This window comes from Nanorana parkeri, unplaced genomic scaffold (genome assembly GCF_000935625.1).
Source record: "Nanorana parkeri isolate BGI_ZX_2015 unplaced genomic scaffold, ASM93562v1 scaffold1033, whole genome shotgun sequence".
Lineage (NCBI taxonomy): Eukaryota > Metazoa > Chordata > Amphibia > Anura > Dicroglossidae > Nanorana > Nanorana parkeri.
In genome coordinates, this window is record NW_017307301.1 from 394,037 (window position 1) to 413,814 (window position 19,778).

At 40.8% G+C, this 19,778-nt stretch overlaps 1 protein-coding gene across 1 annotated transcript in view; it reads left to right on the forward strand.

The window, feature by feature from the left end:
* Positions 1-19,778, forward strand: part of LOC108795983 (ephrin type-A receptor 3-like) — a 187,364-nt gene that overhangs the window by 120,586 nt on the left and 47,000 nt on the right. Inside the window, exons 10-12 of the mRNA XM_018567347.1 lie at positions 5,129-5,196; positions 9,697-9,822; positions 13,848-14,033. Coding sequence (XP_018422849.1) covers positions 5,129-5,196; positions 9,697-9,822; positions 13,848-14,033 — 380 coding nt within the window. The remainder of the gene's footprint in view (positions 1-5,128; positions 5,197-9,696; positions 9,823-13,847; positions 14,034-19,778) is intronic.

Consider the following 19,778-nt stretch of genomic DNA (forward strand, 5'->3'; position numbering starts at 1 on the left):
AACAGAATACAAGGACTACTGTCTCTCGGAAGGCTAAAAATGTTAGTCCACCTTTACCATAAAATTTCCCATGCATTCCAGCGCCTCCAATGCATTAGAAAAAACACTGCACAGTTTAAAAAAAAAACTAATCATCTTTTTAATGTCATACCTATAGGCAGATGCGTATAGCACAAATGGCACATGCCCTGGGCGCCTCTTGAAGGGGCACAGCTCCATGGCTCATTGAAAGTTCGTCGACCCACAGAGACAGCTGACTTTTTTTTCTCTTCCCAAACACATCTCACCACTTGGCTCTTAGCAACCATGAATGTTCTGGCCAGCATCCCGCCCAGCTCCTGGCAACCAGTCACACCCCAGGTTTCTGCCTGGCTCTTAGCACCCTGGGATGCTGTGGCTGGCGTCCAACACAGGTCCTGGCAACAAGTGACATCACTGTTTGCCAGGAGGTGGGTGGGATGCCAGGGGCACAATGTTTTGTAGATTCGCCTTTGCCAGTAAGCCATTCACAGCCTCTCCAAAGCCTGTGAGAAAAACTTCTAGGTAGACAACACCCTCCCCTTCCAACTTCCCACCTAGAAGACAGGACACAGCGGAAATTGGAAGCATGCCCCCAGCACAGCTCTGGTTCACTCAAAACTCATGCATGCATCCTGCACAACATTGAACTGAGCTGCTGTTGATACAGAGGAAAAGAGTGCTCACTGTGAAGCACGGGTTTTGAATGAGCCAGAGTGCTTATTTCCAAAGTGCTGGGGGCACACTTCCAATATCTGGCATGTCCTGGGAAAGTTTGGGAGAGGCTGCACACAGCCTTCAGGTATGCCATTGAAATTAAGCTTCTTTTAAGAAAAATGAAAGTGTTTTTTAATACCGGGGACACTGGAATACATGGGATATTATATGGTAAAGCTGAACTAACCCTTTAAATATTGTAATGATCAGTGATATCACAGCCTTTATAAATTATTTATAGGTGCTTAAATGCTCCACAATTATGTTCCATGAAATAATGGTGATCTTAAGAGGTGTATGTTGCAGAAACAATTAGCCCGAGCAATATGCACAGACAGCAGATTTCTGCAGCTCTTGACATTCTACACAGAGGTGCCCAGTCAAGATTTACCACTGTGTAAATCTAGCATGTTAACACTATTCCCACAGGGAAACAGGCTTCTTATTTTATTGCAATCACCTTATCAGCTATGGAACATCCATTTAGAAGTAATCCGATCTTGCGGTGTAAAATTGTAGGCCGTGTATTATTGCGTGTGTCACAGCAGTTAGTGGCATCTGGGGACAGTAAGGACACTCTAAAAGAGAACACATTGGACACTTTAAAGTCACTCTGTGTTTTAACACTCTACTGGGTTTAATAGAGCAACTGGGAAGTATTGAAAATGTTTGTAGATATGTTAGGCATTAAGATGTTATTGATGATGTAAACCTCGAGCTCATCTTATTAAACACCAGTCAAGGGTGACTTAACATTCTGCATCATTAACACACAAGACTTCCTGATATTCCTGGGGATGGGTAAATACATATTTATAGATGTCAGCAGAACTTGACATGATGTGAACTGCAGGCATTTTTTTTAGAAATTACTCATCACTTGCATTCAGGCCTGATTTTAATCATGGGCCCCTGTAGGCTGTTATAACTGTTCTGCGCCCAAAACAATGGACCTTACAAATCCAAAGTAGATATAGAGGCTTTCATGGGTCTTGCAGCAGAGATAAGTCAAAGCATCAGAATTTTATTGTCAATATTGCGATGGAGCTCAGTCCATCCTAATCAAGACATCTTGAGAAAGATGGACTGCGCTCCATCGAAACGTTGCCAATACAATGCTGATGCTTTCACTTATCTCCACCGCAAGACCCATGAGTGCCTCTATCTACTTTGAATCTGTATGGATATTTTTGTGGATGTGCACCCGGGCATTTTCCTTAACAAACAGAGTATGGGGGCAACCTTTGGGACTCTATAACCATGGACCTTTGTAGATGTACAGTTCAGTTTGAGTTGTATTGCAGAAACATCATCATTTTGTGTGTAATAACAAATAACCATGGACCTTTGTAGATGTACCGTTCAGTTTGAGTTGTATTGCAGAAACATCATCATTTTGTGTGTAATAACAAATAACCATGGACCTTTGTAGATGTACAGTTCAGTTTGAGTTGTATTGCAGAAACATCATCATTTTGTGTGTAATAACACGTGAGCATATTTTATCTTAACTGGTTTGCATAAGAAAACAAATATAATAATAACTCAATAAGCAGTCTGCTGCTGCTCTGACATTGTGCCAGTATGTAGTCTTTCCACTAGTCCTTATCAATTGAGGTTCAATGTAAAGTTATGCACTTGAGCCCTAAAAATATGCATGCAACATACTCATTGGGAGGGGCTCCATTGAGAGAATTGGTGATGGATTGCCATGCCAATCTACAGCTAATAAAAATTAGCCGAATACTCTCTTGTATTGAAAAGGGAAAATATTCAAGAGATAAATTCATAATTCTTTGCATTTATAAAACACAGGTTCAGCCTCATTTGAAAATGCAGTTCAGTTTTGGTCACCATCCCTCAGGAAGGATGTCCTTTGAAGGGCATCTATCCAAGGAGGATACCGACAACAGCTCCAACAGACAGAAGGTCCAATTCTTCTCCAAGATATAAAAAACTAGAAAATGTTATTGCTTAAAACTGTGTTTTCAAAATGAGTATTAAAAAGTATTAAAAACTCCTATAAACACAATCATTATTTGGTTGTTTCCTTTAAATAGAAAGAAAGTAGTAAATGTAATAATTGTCTTCTGTAATAATTGACTTTTTGACTTATTATTCTTGAAAAAAAAAACACTTGATTCCAATTTCCAATTTCATTTTCCAAAAAATGATCCGTAAAATAATTCCTTTAAAGTTTCAGATCAATGACAACTTTTTCTGTAAAGACACTTTTAGGGCCTATGTAAAATAACTTTTGTTCATATCAGCACTGATTTTCTCCCAAAATGAGTCAATGGAAATGTAAAAGCAGGTTGAAGCAGCGGTAGAAGGGGGTACAATGTGGGTCAGAAGGACGTGAATGATCTGAGAATCATCTCGTGCTGACCTCAGATACGAGCGGATACAAGCATGCTGCATTTGCCCAACACTTATGCTGTCCCCATGTCTCTAACTGTCAACTACACATGCAAAGACCTCTTATTTTCCTTCTCTGTGTGGCCACACATCCTCTGCATGTAATAGCAGGGTCAGTCAGTAGAAGGATAAAAAAAGTCAGCTCCTGTGAACAAATATAGGAATTACATTTTCTGTGTTCTTAATGTAACACACGCTATTAGTCTGCATTGCTTAAAATGTATCTAAACCCAAAAACAAATATGTAATACAGTAATACCTTGGTTTACGAGCATAATTCGTTCCGGAAGCATGCTTGTAATCCAAAGCGCTTGTATATCAAAGCGAATTTCCCCATAGGAAATAATGGAAATTCAGATGATTAGTTCCACAACCCAAAAATATTCATATAAAAATGATGACAATACTGTACTGTAATATAATACTGTACAAAATATAAAGAAAAATAAACCAATTACCAGTACCTTCGTGGCTGGTGTGAGGTGGACAAGAGAGGAGGATTATTGTGTAGGACAACTTTCACTATCACTAACAGAATCACTGCTATCTCTTGACTCAATGGAATCTTTTTAATTTCGTGAAACCTTAACAAGGAATCTATCCAATGTGACATTGCATTGTCGTTAAACAGACTCATCGCTCGCACTGCTACAGCCTTATTTGGTGGTGGTTTTCTACAAAATTTTGCTCTTATTGCAAGACATTGCTTGTATATCAAGGCAACATTTTTCAGAAATGCTTGCTTGTCTTGCAAAACACTCTCAAACCAAGTTACTTGTAAACCAAGGTATTATTGTATATTGCTCCTTACCAGTCCTTGTTGCTGTGGTGACTGAATCTGTTTTTTTCTCAAACATTTTTTTCCTTTATTTTCACCTGGTGATTCTACCAGTTACACCCTTTCTGTCCTAGGATGACAACACTCACTCACCCATCTTTATCAAGACAAAAGAAACATGACAGGATTGCGAAACCCTCATCTTTTTTTTATATTATAGAGAGGCGTTGTTCTGTAGTCCCCGAGATAGCTGAGAATAATGTAACTGATAACAGTCAGCAGAGGCAGAGAGTTAATGAAGCTACACGATTTCTGGCAAGAGCAACACATCTTTGTTTGAGTTTATCAAACTGATATTCTCTTCTCACAGTGGCCATTTTTACTAATGGCAGATGAATCCCTCTCCCTTTACTTCCTGGAACTCTTGCACATCTGACTAAGACACGTGACCATGCACATCATCTCAAGGGAAAAATGTCTTTCCCTGAGATCTCACAACATTTTGCAGTTTACAGATGATATTTTCCAGCAATGCACTGGTGATGTAACCTTCCCAGGATGCATCTTTTAGGCCCCATTCACACCTGACCGTTTTGTAGCGCGTCCTACGCTCGATGAACGCTCTACAAAACGGTCAAAAAATAAATAGCATTGTAGTCAATGGTATCGTTCCCACCTGTCCGTATTTCCGCCCGTCCCGAACGCACTACAAAACGGCCCACGCATGAAAAGGTCCCGGAGCGTTTTTTGCTGCGTATTGGTCCCTTTTGTAGGGCGTTTTCCATTTGTATACTGCCAAGTAGCCTTTGGAATCGCGCGACGGTCGCGCGACTTTTTTACCGCGAATCACGGTAAAAAAACCGCGTGACGGTCGCGCGACAGACGCGCATATTACAATACGCATAGGTGTGAATGGGGCCTAAGTCATGAGTTGCATCACTGATACCTAAGAGGACCAGGAAGCGGAAAAACAATAATTATAAGTAAAAGAAAAATATGTTTTTATAACATATGAATGTAAGATGATTTTATATCAGTATACAGGGCTGAATGCTGGTGTGATATTTAGTGAAAGGGGGTAAAGGTCCACTTTAAAGCATGGTTCATGGTTGAAACAGATCTTCATTTTAGACTTTTCATTCCAACTGGAGTTTACAGTTAAGTTGAATACTAAGACCAGTCATTTATGTTTTGCAGGCACTGTGGTTATATTAAAGCCAAGCAAGACCCAGATGAAGATAAGATGCATTTCCAGCATGGAAGAGGTAAGAACTGGCTATTCAATGACTCTACTTGGTCTCTGTAGAGTGTCTGGGCCCTCTGGCTGGCACTTTCCTAAATACAAATGTGTATTACCTTCAAGGACTATAAAGACTTGGCCGATGCTCTTCATTTTACCACAGGTTTTCCATACTGGCACAGTTTTTAGGTTCCATGGCAGATTAGAACAAAGCTTTTCTCGTTCTGGACTTACCAATACATCGTTTGGTGTTGCCAGTTTTTCATGTGAGCTATAGATTGAAAAATGAATATAAGTAGCTATATTTTTCTTTTTTTACCATTTATATAGTTGGTGCTGTGAACTTTAGTGAAAAAGTTCAACAAACTTGTATAAATTTGTACTCTTTTTAATACAACATGTAGATTTGTAGATACTGTAATGTTGTCAACAGCCGGCATGATGTATGTGTTTGTTCGATTAAATAATTGTTTGTATACATAGCTTACAGAACGTCTGCCACATTGCTTTATGTAACTTATCATGGTATGTTTTGTTTTTATGACCAAAAACTGCACAGGGCCTAATGTAACTGTTGTTATTTTTATGACTTTGTACTTTTGTATTGTTGTTTCCATGGTCATGCAAAAAACATAGTATACTTAGATACAGGGGAACACAAATGTATAGTACTATATGTATTATTCGCTGAATGACCCATGTTCCATTTGGATAAGTCAAACATTTATAAAACCAGCTCGTGGATAGAGGTTGTCGCTGTATCCATCGTACCTTGATGTTGTTGTACAGTAATTGTGAATAACATTAAACTACAAGGTCAAAGAGTCAGGAGTGGTGTAGTTTCTTTTTTAAATGCCTTTGTGTGGAGTGTGTGCAATTCTTGCTTGCCATGTATCTTGTCATCAGATAATGGGATGCCCAGAAATCTATATAACTTCTCCTATGTTATCCCCTGTGAAACTCACATGTAAGCTGAGGCACATTAGATTCTTCTATCCTTCCACTATCATGGTTTGCAAACAAAGGGCTCAAGATTAAGTTAAATATGTGATTCTTTAATCATTAAATCATAATGAGTTTATTAATTCTAAAATCAGTAAAGTAGAATTTTGCCTTTCCATGAATACACTTACAGTTTTCTCTTAGTCCCCTTGCAAAGTCTCACAAATACCAGTTGATTTTGCAAGTAAAGTCCACACTGTGTAGCTTCATTTGATGTGGTGACAATGCTGCTGCACTGCTCCTGAATGCAGAACAACATTGTCGCCCCCATGTAGGCTGTGTCTGCTTGCACTGGAGTGGAATGGAAAGATGTTGCCAGGGGCGTGGCTATCTGCATTTTCACAGTTGATTGACAACTCTGCAGCTTGTCAATCAGCACCTGGCCACACCTAGCCGTGCCCATTGATTGATTGGCAGAACTGCCTCTGCAGCTGAAACATATGAGTTGCGTGTTTAAGGAGGGGAATGTGAGGCACAAAAAACGTTTTGGTTTTTTTTACTTTATGAGTCTTGTGCATCACATAATTTATCTGCATATTTATGTGTTTATAACAATTGCTTTATGGGTGGCAGCCAATCAGATCTGCCAAAGCAAATCTGGTATTCTAAAGGGCCTTTCTTGTGCACATTCCAGCTACATTCTAAACTACATGCCACTAGGCTAGTTTGAGATTGTGCATTTTAATATATTTTCCCTTTTTATAAATCAGTTCAACTGTGATCTTTAATGAGTGTTTAAAATCAAACTGTAAGCATATGGACAGTGATAGTCTTTTAACATGAAATTGTGTAACTGCCTTTGTGGTTGACGTCCATTAATAATCTGTTTAGTGTTTTGTTCGCTACAAGAGCAAATGGTATGTTTAGAAACAAAACTATAAGATTTGTTTGTTAAAAAAGGTACTTCAAATATCTCCTGGTACTTATTTCGTAGTTAAACAAAAATTGAGTAAGTATACTAGTATAGCAAAGAAAATAAATAAGTGTGTATATAAATAAATGTAACAAGATGTAAAACAAATTAAATATATTCCCAAATAAAGGAAATGTTCCTGTTACAGCAACAGCGCCAGGCCACCTACAGAGTGTGAAAATGGTGCAATATTAATAATTATAATCGATCCCACAGTGACACTAAACTCAAGAGTTAAATCTTAAAAAATGCATTCAAGTACCTTAACTATTAACAAAAATATTTGTGTATCACTCGGCTGTAGATCCTCAAATCATCTCTGAATTGGTGCTGACACTATCCTTTCCTCTGTAGGGTGACTACTTTTGTTCCCCATGGTCCCTGTGTGTTGTAAAGTAGCCACCACCACAAGCTCGCTCCCGTGATGGACTACAATATCACGTTTAGTTTAGTCATTTGTATTGAGATTGTAGACCATCACAGGAGTGACACGAGGACCATGGGAAACAAAAGTAGCCACCCTCAAGAAGGAAGGACAGTGTCAGCACCATTACAGAGATGATGTGAGGTTCTACAGCCTAGTGATACACAAATAATCAACATTTTTGTTAATAGTTGGGGTACTTGAAGGCATTTTTAGGTTTTTACCTCCTGAGTTTTGTGTTACTTTAAAGCTGATATTTTAGTTTGAGTTCTGAATAGTTTTAAGTAGTTGCTTGAAAGTTGAAACACAGGCAGAAGGACTTTGGTGATATGATGTTCCCCCCAGTTCTGCTCTACTTTCAAGGCCAATAAGCCCAAATTATGGAAATACACCTTTGCTGGGTTCTGTGTTGCAATGACCTTGTGGCACGGGTCAGAGAAACTAACTACAGCAGGGAAATATCTCAGTTTCGTTGTTTTCAGCCCACTGATACCCACCCAAATGGAACTATCAATTTTATGATCAATTGGCTTTTAGGATACTCATATATGGATACACATTTATGAACTAATATGTCTGGGATAATGCTGTGTAGTTTGTGTTCATCAGTGAATTTCTCATTGAAATCCCCTTGGAATCAAGCAAAACCAGAAATGTATTATTTTTCAACAAATTTTGGATTTCTTTACTTATTGAAAATGCACAAAAAGCCGAGGCTGCTATCTCTGCATTGACTTCCTCTGGAGGTCAGAGGAGAAAGAAAGTCTTATCTCTCCTCTAGAAGGGCCCTTCATATCTGTTTCTCGTTTTTGGAAACTGCTTAGGCCAGATGAAACACTTCAAGCACCATGTTAGATCCTTGCTGTGTGTCACGTATTAGGAGTCACAGGGGCAGAACCAGTTTTGATCTCAAAGAGCTTTTATTTGTTTCACGGTTGGCGATATACACATTCTCCACAGATGAAAACACTGGAAGGTATAAAAGAGACAACTTTATTTTTGCGGAACCTTTTGGAAAACTGGAACTCTTGTGTTTGATTAGATAAGACTGGGGTTTACGCTGAAGTGCTGTGTGCGGGAGATGCATCTTTTCATGAAAGTAATTGGATTGCTTGCGTTAACACCCAGTGTAGATAAAAAGCCTTACACTTGGCAACCAAAGAGGAAACTGGGAATTCTGGGAAAGCTTTCTGGCTCATGTAATGCACAAGGAAAAAGACTTGGTTGCCTGTAAAAATTGTCTTCTCTCAATTACTGCTCCATGTTACTTAGAACATTTTTGCTTAGGGAGATTTTGTTTGTGTACACAATTTTAATTCATTGATAACCAGTCTTATCATAACTAATGTTCCTCCAATACTTTATTAAAGTGGTTTACTCAATAATTTTGCATTGTTTCTTTTTATACTGACATTTGTTTATTTAATATATGTTAATATATATGTTAATTTAAGCTGGCACAACACGGTGTAGATATATTGCATGTGGAACTAGCATCTAGTGCCTGGAAATGTGTGTAACCACTCTCAGGTATCAGTAAGTAATATCATGCTAGCTTCTAGTGCCTGTTTAAGCCTAGTCTGTGCTGTCAGAATAGTGCCAGCTTCTGCTGCTTATATTGCTGTTTGTATGCCGTCAAGCAATCTGTACAAAAAGGACAAGAACAGGCCAAAAGTGAGAAAACCTGAATAATCAGGTTGACCTCTCAGAGAAATGGCTGTCTAGACTGTAATTGAGGACTTTTCAATTTTTATTAGCAGTCCAGTTCTTTCTGATGGGTAGCAGAAAATGTTGTGCAGCTGCATCTTGATAAAATGAACAGCGAAGGGCACCTGAAGCTCCCTAACCAAAGAGACAATGCATAACAAAAGACACTATCTGAACGTGATTTTAGGGCCCAAAGCAGTTGTCTTAAATGCCTTACTGTTGTACAATTTGTACTCTTTTATGTGCTGTACATGTAATCTGTACCTAGACGTATAACATTTAAGAAATTAAGTACATAAAATTTGAAGTAAAGAAAGCCAGAGACATACAAAATGTTGGTTCCACCAATGGCCTTTTGCATATTTAAGACATGGTTGAATAAGTAAAAAGCTACCATATGTTGCGGTGTTTTGCTGCCTATGTAAGGAGAAATATCAGCCTGTGTGCTCTATTTAACCTACATGTTTTTGTGTTGCTAGTGAAGCTGCCGGGGAGTAGAACCTATATCCACCCACACACATACGAGGATCCCAACCAGGCTGTACGGGACTTTGCCAAAGAGATTGATGTCTCCAACATCCGCATAGAGCGGGTGATAGGTGCAGGTAAGAAAGTACAGCTAATGCAGTTATAGTATAAATTACAATTGTAAATGTGCATGAAGGTAAATTTATCTCAGCTTAGTATTTAAAGTAATTGGCACTGTCATTCTTGAATTACATTTAAGATACATGTAAAGTCAAAACATTCTGTTTTCAGTTTTGAAATGGGTAGGCAATGGTGTAAGTAGTGGTTAAAACCCCTGTCAAGTCTGTCTGTGTACCATTAAGGAGATTTCACTTTACTTACTATCCTGGAGGTACATCAGGGAGCAGGGAGAAATCTCTCTTCCTTAAAGAAAATCTGGAACATCAATCCTCATTAGAAGATTTTCTATTCTCTCCTCCCGTGACAACTCAGAATGTTGGTTTTCCCACACTTTCAGTCCCGGTGACAGTGGTTATCTGGACAAATAAAGAGGGAGACTCCTCAGTGGGATCTTGGAAAGGAACTGCTGCACTCCTTACTGGAACCCCTATGTATAAAGGAGGGTGCTGTAGTAACCATGGATGGCGCTGTGCATCTTTAAATATATGATAAATGTCACCAGCACACCTATGTCTTGTGTCAATAATCCATCTTCTTTATTGATGCAGACTGTCACAAAACAACCTTTCGGGGTCACGCAGGGTCCCCTTCATCAGGTTTTAGTACTTTTCATTCTAAAACCTGATGAAGGGGACCCTGCATGGCCCCGAAACATTGTTTTTTGACAGTCTGCATCAATAAAGAAGATGGATTATTGACACAAGACAAAGGTGTGCTGGTGACATTTATCATGGACTCCTCAGTGGGCACACACACAGCCATAAATACCTTCCCTATCCTACTCTATCCGAAAGAAAACAAATTTGCCTTTAGATACACGTTTCAAAAGCTAGAGAAAGAACTCCAGGCTTTTCAAAAGTCAACCCTTGCAGTGGGGCTTCCCCCGCGCAACAAGGGTTAACAGCTCAATTTGGTCTACGGACAAAATAAAGAAAATTTACTCCCCTGATCCTCGACCCCCACCTGGCTGCCAGACCAGTCAAAGCCTTGCTGATATTCCGTTCCCCAGACCAAAATGACCATTGACCCCACTGCAAGGGTTAACGTTTGAAAATCCTGGATATCTGCTGTACACATAAATGGTAAAGTTTGTATGAAATTAATCTTGCCAGACAAATTGTATCTATCTATCTTTCTATCGGTCAATCTGTCTAAAATATGTTCTGAAAAAATTACCCATGTTGGCAGTGTCTCATACATTTTACTGACCCCAATGCCCTATGCAGAATGAAATGAGTGGCTCCAGTACTATGTAGGTACATTACCTATACAGAATCTGTCAGTACTTATCTTACTACAGCATCAAAATAATTCTGCCAGTGCGTATGAACCAGTGTAATTGCTAGCTTGCCATTGTTATTACCCCAGACAGAATTTATTCAGAGAACACTGGTAAACTTGTGTGTGGTAAGGAAGACAATTTTGTGTAAGGCAATCACTAGCACAATACATTGTGTGACACTCACAAACACTTAGGCAGACACATCTTCATGCCTTGAATTCACATTGTGCTGAGTGATTTTCATTTCTACCTACCTGCATCCAGGCTCAGCTGTTAACATCAATGTGCTTACAACTTCAAGTACTTACAAGGATCCGCTCTTACTTGAATGCCTTGATATCAGCACATTGGAGCCAGCCAATTCAGGCCTAAGCTTCAGTCACTATGCATGCACAGCTCTGGAAACAGCCTTTTAAAATTTGATTGAGCTCAGTCCCGCTATGTCCGAGCTCAACTGCACTTGCAATGGCTGGCTCCAGAACTGCATATTTTCAGTGTTCATTTATCAGCACAGGGAGCTTCTTTTTACTGGCATTTCTTCCTTTCCGCAGGCTTTAATGGACAGGAGGACAACATCCCTTTTTTTTTGCAAATAGTCCATAAATTAATGGATGTGTGGCAACCCTGGCCAATTTCCGTCTACATAGTTTTGCTCCAGAAATGGCTGCATGGCATTTCTTAGGGTGGGCTTCCTGATGGTCACCATTAGTGGACCATCGGAAGGCCATATGACAAGATGACAACATAGGATCGCATCTGGGAAACAAGGACACCCTATAAGAGAAAGTGTCTGAACAAGGACTTTCATAGCAGGGTCACCATGTATCATTTTAAAGAAAGCTGCAGATTTAAAAATACTGAAAATGACTATTGAAATGACTTTAACAGGTTAAAGCTTATATGAGATTTTAGTGCTAGGTTTAAGTATGCTTTAAAGCAGCCAGTTTAAAGACTCCAAGCAAAAAGTAAAATATAAACATCTTCTATCTATCTATCTATCTATCTATCTATCTATCTATCTATCTATCTATCTATCTATCACATCATATTAATTCTTGCTTGACATTGTGACATTTGATGCTTTTGATCTCTAAATCCCCTGCTCCATTAGAAATCCACCTATCAAGTAGCTTCCTACACCAAATCATCCCTCCTCAGAGTGGGCTCAGAGTGGGCTTTTGATCAGCAACATCCCCAATCACATTAGAGTCTTCTTCCCATAGAAGGGTCTTAAGTACCTTTGTAGAGAGTACCGACCTGATTACTGCTGCTCTGTCCATTACCCATTCATTGCCAAGATGTTTCTTCTCATTGAAAAGGGAAAAGAACAAGTCTCAATTCCGTGACTTTGATACTAATAGCTCCCTAATAACATTTTAATGGTAAGGTATCTAAATTCTGCACAGGAAAGCTAAAAGCAGGAAACTTGCCCTCTTGAACACTGTGTACTCTGCAGTATTCAGGGCTGTGGAGAGAGCTGCCTGTAACCAGATTTCTTGCATTGTGCGTAAGAGGCAGTCTAGTGTGTCCGAATAGAAAACTCAAGTGTTTGCCTTATAGTGAGGTGATCATCTGCATACACGCAAAGCTTTTATTGAATGTAGCACATTTTGATAAAGTATAGAAAAAAACATAGTATGTATTGTAGCTCCTGGAGTATTCCATTAACATGGACCTATTACTTCTACATATTCATACAATCCATTAATATATGAAAGGGTATAGCATATAATTAAGTGAGTATCAGTATAACTTTGTACTATAATCAGCATATAATTTTCACATGTCTGCATAATGTTTCCATAACTAGGGCAGGGCTATTAAAGGCAACAAGGGAATGACTGCCCTCAGCAAAACAAACAATGTGATCAGATAACATGTTCTATCAGTAATCAGTGGATGCAAACCAGGGTGCTCAGTGATTCCAACATTTATATAACTATTTAGTATCAGTCCACCAAACCTTTCCAGAGCTATCAAATGTATTCTTTCATCATGGATCCAAAACTTTACAATGTTTTAGACAACGTCATCTCTTCATCGGATTCCTTAACTACTTTATTCACCTATAGAAATGCTAAGTTTACCCAGAACGTTGCAAAGTTTTTGATCCATAATGATTGTATAAATGGTCATTCTTGTTTTTAAAAAGCTTCATAAGGGTAAGGGGTAAATAAGTAAGGGAAGTGAGTAAGCTGTATATGAAATTACATAGACATGAGACAATTGCCAAATGAGTAAGCAGTCATGGATCTTTCCCTATAGAGAATAGGTTGAGAGTGCTATTGAAGGATTCAAGGGTGGGTAGTGCCATGGGAAGGAATTACCAGATGCTGGAGTAAAAGCGAGTGACTAGAGTGAAGGACAAGAGAAGACCATGTGGGGAGATGATGTGGAATTGAGGATGGTATCTGGAAATTAATAAACAAGAACAAAGAAAATCCAAATTGCAGACAGTTTTTAAGTTAGATTTAGAAGTTAAAATTGAACTTCCAGAGTAGATGGCAGTCAGTAGAGGGATAGGTGAGTGGACCAGAATGAGAGGAGTGAGAGGGGAGGTAGATGAGCAGAAAAAGTGTAGACTGAATGGAGTGGGCAAATTATGGTCATCGTAAGGTCAAGCAGTAAAATAATATGCTTTTTAAATACTATTTATTGTCTCTTTAGTTCTGTTATGCCTGTGCCTTACTTCTTGTGCAGGTGAATTCGGAGAGGTATGCAGCGGATGGCTGAAGTTACCCAGCAAAAGGGAGATCTGTGTGGCGATTAAGAGCCTTAAAGTTGGCTATGCTGAAAGACAGAGGAGAGACTTTTTAGGAGAAGCCAGTATCATGGGGCAATTCGATCACCCAAATATTATCCGACTGGAGGGAGTCATCACCAAATGTAAGTGCTGTTTTCCTTTTTGGTGATAAAATACTGTATGTACAAAGCTGACAAACACCCCACAAAGGGCAGTTGCATTTTAAAATAATTGAATCTACTTGACACACATCACCAGAGACAAGTGAGGATCGAACCCTGGAGGGGTTTCCCTGGGGGAAATTATGACTTTTATTGTTGATTTTAGAATATAAGATATAATTTGTTATTGCAGCAAAAAAACAAAAAAACGGGAGGAACCATTGGCTCAACAAAAAGGCCCTTTCATGTCAGGGACAGATTTCTGTGGTCTTAAGAATGTATACTATGCCAAGTGTGTCCTGGTGCCGCAGCGACATAATGAAAGGTGGGTGTTCCTAAAGTACATGGTTTATTGGGACACACATTTTCACATCCTGCAGTGTCAGTTTCCTTTGCAACTCTCAGCTTTATGGAACATGGCTTCTCAGAGCTGCAAAAGACATTGGTGCTAAGGGCCTACCCTCTCCAGGGTGGTGTGCTTGCTGGCCTGAATGAAGGGTAGTTATATAATGCTTACCAAGTGTCACTGACTACTCTGCTTAGTGGCTAAATGGTAAGGTATCTGCACTCAGGGGCCCTAGCCCAAAATATATATCAGGGGAAAATGCCCCCAGCCCAGTCCTCCCCTGACCCTAAGATTGTCTAATGTCTTAGAAAATGTTTGAGGGAATAAGCATTGATGAAAACTCTTTCTCTGAGAAGAAAAAGGAAGTGCAGGTTGAGCCATAGAGATGATCGTTACAAGGATGCTTTTAGAATTGGCAGGTGTCAACCGTCCATCATTCTGGGGGAAACATCTGTCTGTCTAAGGGCAGATTACTATTATTGCCACCCATTACACAATTACAGTAATCATTGAAATATTTTTCCCCTTAGCTTTGTGAATGTCTCTGAGAATAAACACCTCCACATGCCGTGAAAGTCTAAAAGCCTCCTTGATTAAAGAGTCAAGACTCATATCACTTTATTGATGTTTCTATGATCAGAGCAATCCACATAACTAGAGAAGCTCTACAGAATAATGAAGGGGGCTGTTTAGTTGTATTAGAACTGTGAAAGGAGCAGATGCATCCAGAGAGTTATGGTTATATTTTATTTCCTGAGCATAACAACAGCCGACTCTATACAGCAGTATACTCACAGTGATACATGAAAATTTTACATTCACACTCCCTCAGGGCAAACAGCCTAGCTGCCGCCTGGCCCTAATTTTCACTACGCTTCACTTAGCGTTCTGCCATACTCAGTAATTGCTACCTGTATGCTTATTTCTTCAATCAGAGGCGTAACTAGTGACCACAGGGCCCCGATGCAAGAATCCATGAAGGGCCCCCCAAGAAGAAAAAAAATAGATACTTTTTTTTTTTTAAACAGAAATTTTAGAAAGAAAAAAAAACACTCTCCTCTTTCATGTCCCCAGCTTCCCCTCATCCCCCCTTCACGTCCACAGCTTTCCGCTGCCAGACCCCATGTCACCTTCATAGTCCCAGCTCCCTACATCTCCTCCTTCGTGTCCGCAGCAGCTCGGCAGCGTTCTGTGTGATGAGGGGGCGGGGATAACACCGCTTCCTACTCATTGGCTGCTGCGCCGGCTGGATACTTCACGCTGCGCCCGAAACAAGCAAGACACATCTGCTGCTGTCCTATCCCCCCCGACCCAGCCTTCTTACTTACCTTTACACTCCAGCAGCAGCCTCCAACGCTCCCGCCTTGATCTTCTTCACCTCCGCCCACTAATAAGAAAGCTCCGCCCCCAGAAAAGAAAAAACCTTCCTGCACATGAACAGGAAGGTACCAAAATATCACAATTGTACAGGGTGGTCAGGGGCGGGAACGTACCAACTAACTTCACATGTAATGTACGGCCGCGGCGGACCCTGCAAGCACCTTTCACGGACACCGGTGTCCGTGTACGGACACCTTGCCGATCCATGGGGGGGCCCTCTTCTTCCTCGCTGGGCCCCCCCCAGCAGGCGGACTGCCAGGGCCCGGTCGCAATTGCGACCGCTGCGACCCTGGTAGTTCCGCCAGTGTCTTCAATAGTTTACAATCAAAGCCTGCAAAAATGCAAGCCAGTTGTTCGCAGACTCTGAACGCCGCCTCTCTTCATCTATCAGAGGGCCAGTTACACAGCACAAAATCCGTAAACTCTGTTTAAAGGTTAATCGAGTGGGCAGTCTGATCTTTCAGCATTTCCTGGATTGCAGTTTACTGATTTATTTTACTTGTTGCCTGAAGATGTTCTTTAATGCAATATAACCAGAAAACTAGAAAGTGTCACATACCCAGTGATCAGCTATTGCTTTGTGAAAATACATTCTAATGATTTCCTGCAGGGACAGAATGGTAAGCTCAATGGACCCCATGTTTATCTTTGCCTCAGGCTGTAATGTGTCTTGTGACATTCGTGACCTAGAGGGGTGCAGAACTTATAAAACCACTAACGGGGTTAAAATAAATTCCAGGGAAGAATATTTTTAAGAGACTTTCCAGATGATTAGGGTGCAATTTTACATTGCCGGGGGCCGCTGTATATTGTTGGCAGTAGGGTGGAGGATATGAATTTACATAAAGGCTGTGTAGAAGTAATGGTTGGAATATAAATCAAAGCGCATTCAGACATACTAGAGCAGAGAAATTGAGGAGTTAAACACACCAACTACTCCAATCCCAACTGTTATTTTTCAAGAGCAGATTGTAATTAAAAGGTGCATTTTAGTAAGTTGTTTATGGAAAGTTGTTCCTTTTTCTTGTAAAAATTGGGTGTCACGGTTGATCACAGCCGAATAACTCAAGTAAACCAAATTTTACAATGAGGCCTACAGCCAATTACCAATTAGGAATAAAGTGGCGATAAACCACTTTGTAAATGTTTATTTTTCTTCCCTAATGTGCAAATATGCACAGCATACTTGCACATTAGGGCACATGTATCTTACAAGTGTGCCCTTGTCAAAGGCTGTCAGGTCAATCTTCACTCCCCAGCTCTGTCCCCCGCCGCCGCCGCCATCTCTGTCACCAACACTTTCGGGTTCTCAAAAGTCCTCTAGGGCCATTGGGCGGTCACTGCTGATGTAACTCCTGTGCATCCTATCGGGCACCTGGCTCATACATGGCATCTTAGAATGGGCTTAGTGTGTAAACTGCATGGTGCATGTACACAGAAAATAAAAATTGCTGGGGGAGAGCGGATAAAAATTTTTGGCAGAAGAGATTTTTCATGCCAAAAATCCATACCTTCCAGCAGAGGCGTAACTAGAAACCACAGGGCCCGGGTGCAAGAAACCATGAAGGGCCCCCCCTGTTGCGGAGCTGTATTTCCTGGAGGCAATGTCGGTGCCTCGGCGGTTACTGGGCCCTCATTTCCTCCCCCCCGTGCCTGCGACCCTGGGGTATAACAATGGTCTTTGTACACCGCCCCCCACATAAATCACCCAGGGAACTACAAGTTCCAGCATGCAAGCCCCCTGCAGTAGTTCCCTGCGTGATATTTGAGAGTTGTACAGGGACAGTGAGTGCATGCTGGGACTTGTAGTTCCCTGTATGATAGAAGGTTGTTTTAATTACTTTCCTCATGAAAATACTAGTAATACAATACCATTATAGTACCGTAACTTTTGAATTCAACTATATTCTATTCTATGTTTCTATAATGGCATTGTGCTACTAGTACTTTCATGAGGACAGTAATTAAAACAACCTTCTATTATACAGGGAACTACAAGTCCCAGCTGAACTGCCGACTTGTAGTTTCCTAGTAATAAAATGCCATTATAGAACATGTAATAGAATATAGTCAATTTCAGCCATGTTCTATTCCATGTTCTATAGCTTGAACAGGAGGCTGTAAAATAACATACCAGCGTGAGGGACAGCGGCCGGGAACATTGAGGCGATTCTCTGTATCAGGTGGGTGCTGCTGGGTCCTCGCGGCTGAGGGCCCTGTGCTGCCCCAGTATTTGCCTGCATTTCTGGCTAGTTGTTTTCTCTGCCCGGCCCGCCCGCTGGTCACTGAGGCAGCCGCACCATCGCCCCTGTTTATTATACTACTGCCGGGGCCCCCCCAAGGGGCGGAACGCCAGGGCCCGGTCGCATATGCAACCGCTGCGACCCTGGTAGTTCTGCCAGTGCCTTCAAGCAATTGTTTTTATTTTTTTCACTTTGCTTCCACTTTAATCATAGGACAAAATGTATTATTTAATCACCTCAGTTGAAATGATTAAAATAAGGCGATTACCAATGGATTAGTCGTTGGATGTTTTTTTTTTCATGTTAAAGGGAGATTATACCATGCTATTTTTAAACAATATAAAATTTATAGAATCCCCACATGGTGGTAAATATGCTATTACCCAAATGATACTATATGATAATGCACATTGAAATACACATCGCCATATTGTATTTGTATCTGTAGTTTTGCTGCTGTATAAGTGAAGTGTTTGAAGTGAAAGTACAGACAAATAAAATATTTTAAATGCTTACTACAGTGTTTTATCATTCCATAAAGTATCTTTTATTCACTTGCAATGTGCTCCCTCTGTACTTGTGGGCTGCTTGGATGTAATCACTGCAGGTCTAATGGAGCCCAGCCCTGAGGTCATGTCTCCGCTTCTCTCTCCTTCTGGGTTGTGTGTGTTATGTGAATGGCCTGCAGGAGAAGGGGGCAGAGACGCAACTGCAGAACCGGAGTCTACCTGCAGTGCTTATATATGCGCAACAAGCAGGGACTTCTAGTCCTCTTGCATGGAATCATATTGTAATTGTACTGTCTCCCAATATTTTGTAAAGTACTGTGCAAATTGTGGGTTCTATATAGAAATGTGCGATTTGTTTCGTTCTGAACTGAAATTCAGACAAATTTTCGGAAATTCGTACATTTCAATGAATCTGAACGAATTGCGAATTTTTGATAACTAAAATTTCGGATGCATCCAAATTTCTTTCCCGAATGAACTTTTATTGTTCAACATCAGCTTTAAAAGAAAAAGCGTAGGGTTCCTCCTCAATTGATACCAAACCCTTTAGGTCTCGTAGGAATGTTAGTGGGTCCCCAATGTAAAAAATAAAATAAAAGTGGTGTTCCCCCAAAAGTCATGCCAGACCCTTTAGGTCTGGTAGGAATTTTAAGGGGGACCCAAAAGCCAAAAAAACGGAAAAAAAAAATCATGGGGTTCCCCCTAACATTCCAAACCAGACCCTTATTACGGACACTGTCCTGGCACGGCAGTAACTACCCCTTACTCATCTACAAGGGGGGGGGGGGTGGCATCTTGGTGCCCTCTTTATGAAAGGGGGTACCCAAATGCAAATAAGCTCCCCCTGCTCGCAGACCCCCACAACTACCAGGCCAGCGTTGTGGGGAAGAGGCCCTTTTCCTAATCGCCATGGGGACAAGTTGCTTTTCCAGGGGTCCCCCCTGCAAAGCACCTTTCTCATGTTGAGGGCATGTGGCCTGGTATGGCACAGGGAGGAGGGGGGCGCTCCATTGTCACCCCCCCTTTCCTGACCTGCCAGACAAGTGCCCCAATTAAGGGTCTGATATGGAATTTTAGGGGGGACTCCACGTTTTGTTGGAATTGGGGTACCCCTTAAAATTCCTACTAGACCTAAAGGGGCTGATTTACGAAGCCCAACACGCACACGCGCAGGCTGCGCGCGTGTTTTAACCCGCAAAAATGCATTTACCAAGCGAACACGCACATCATGGCGTGGTTTCACGCAGGC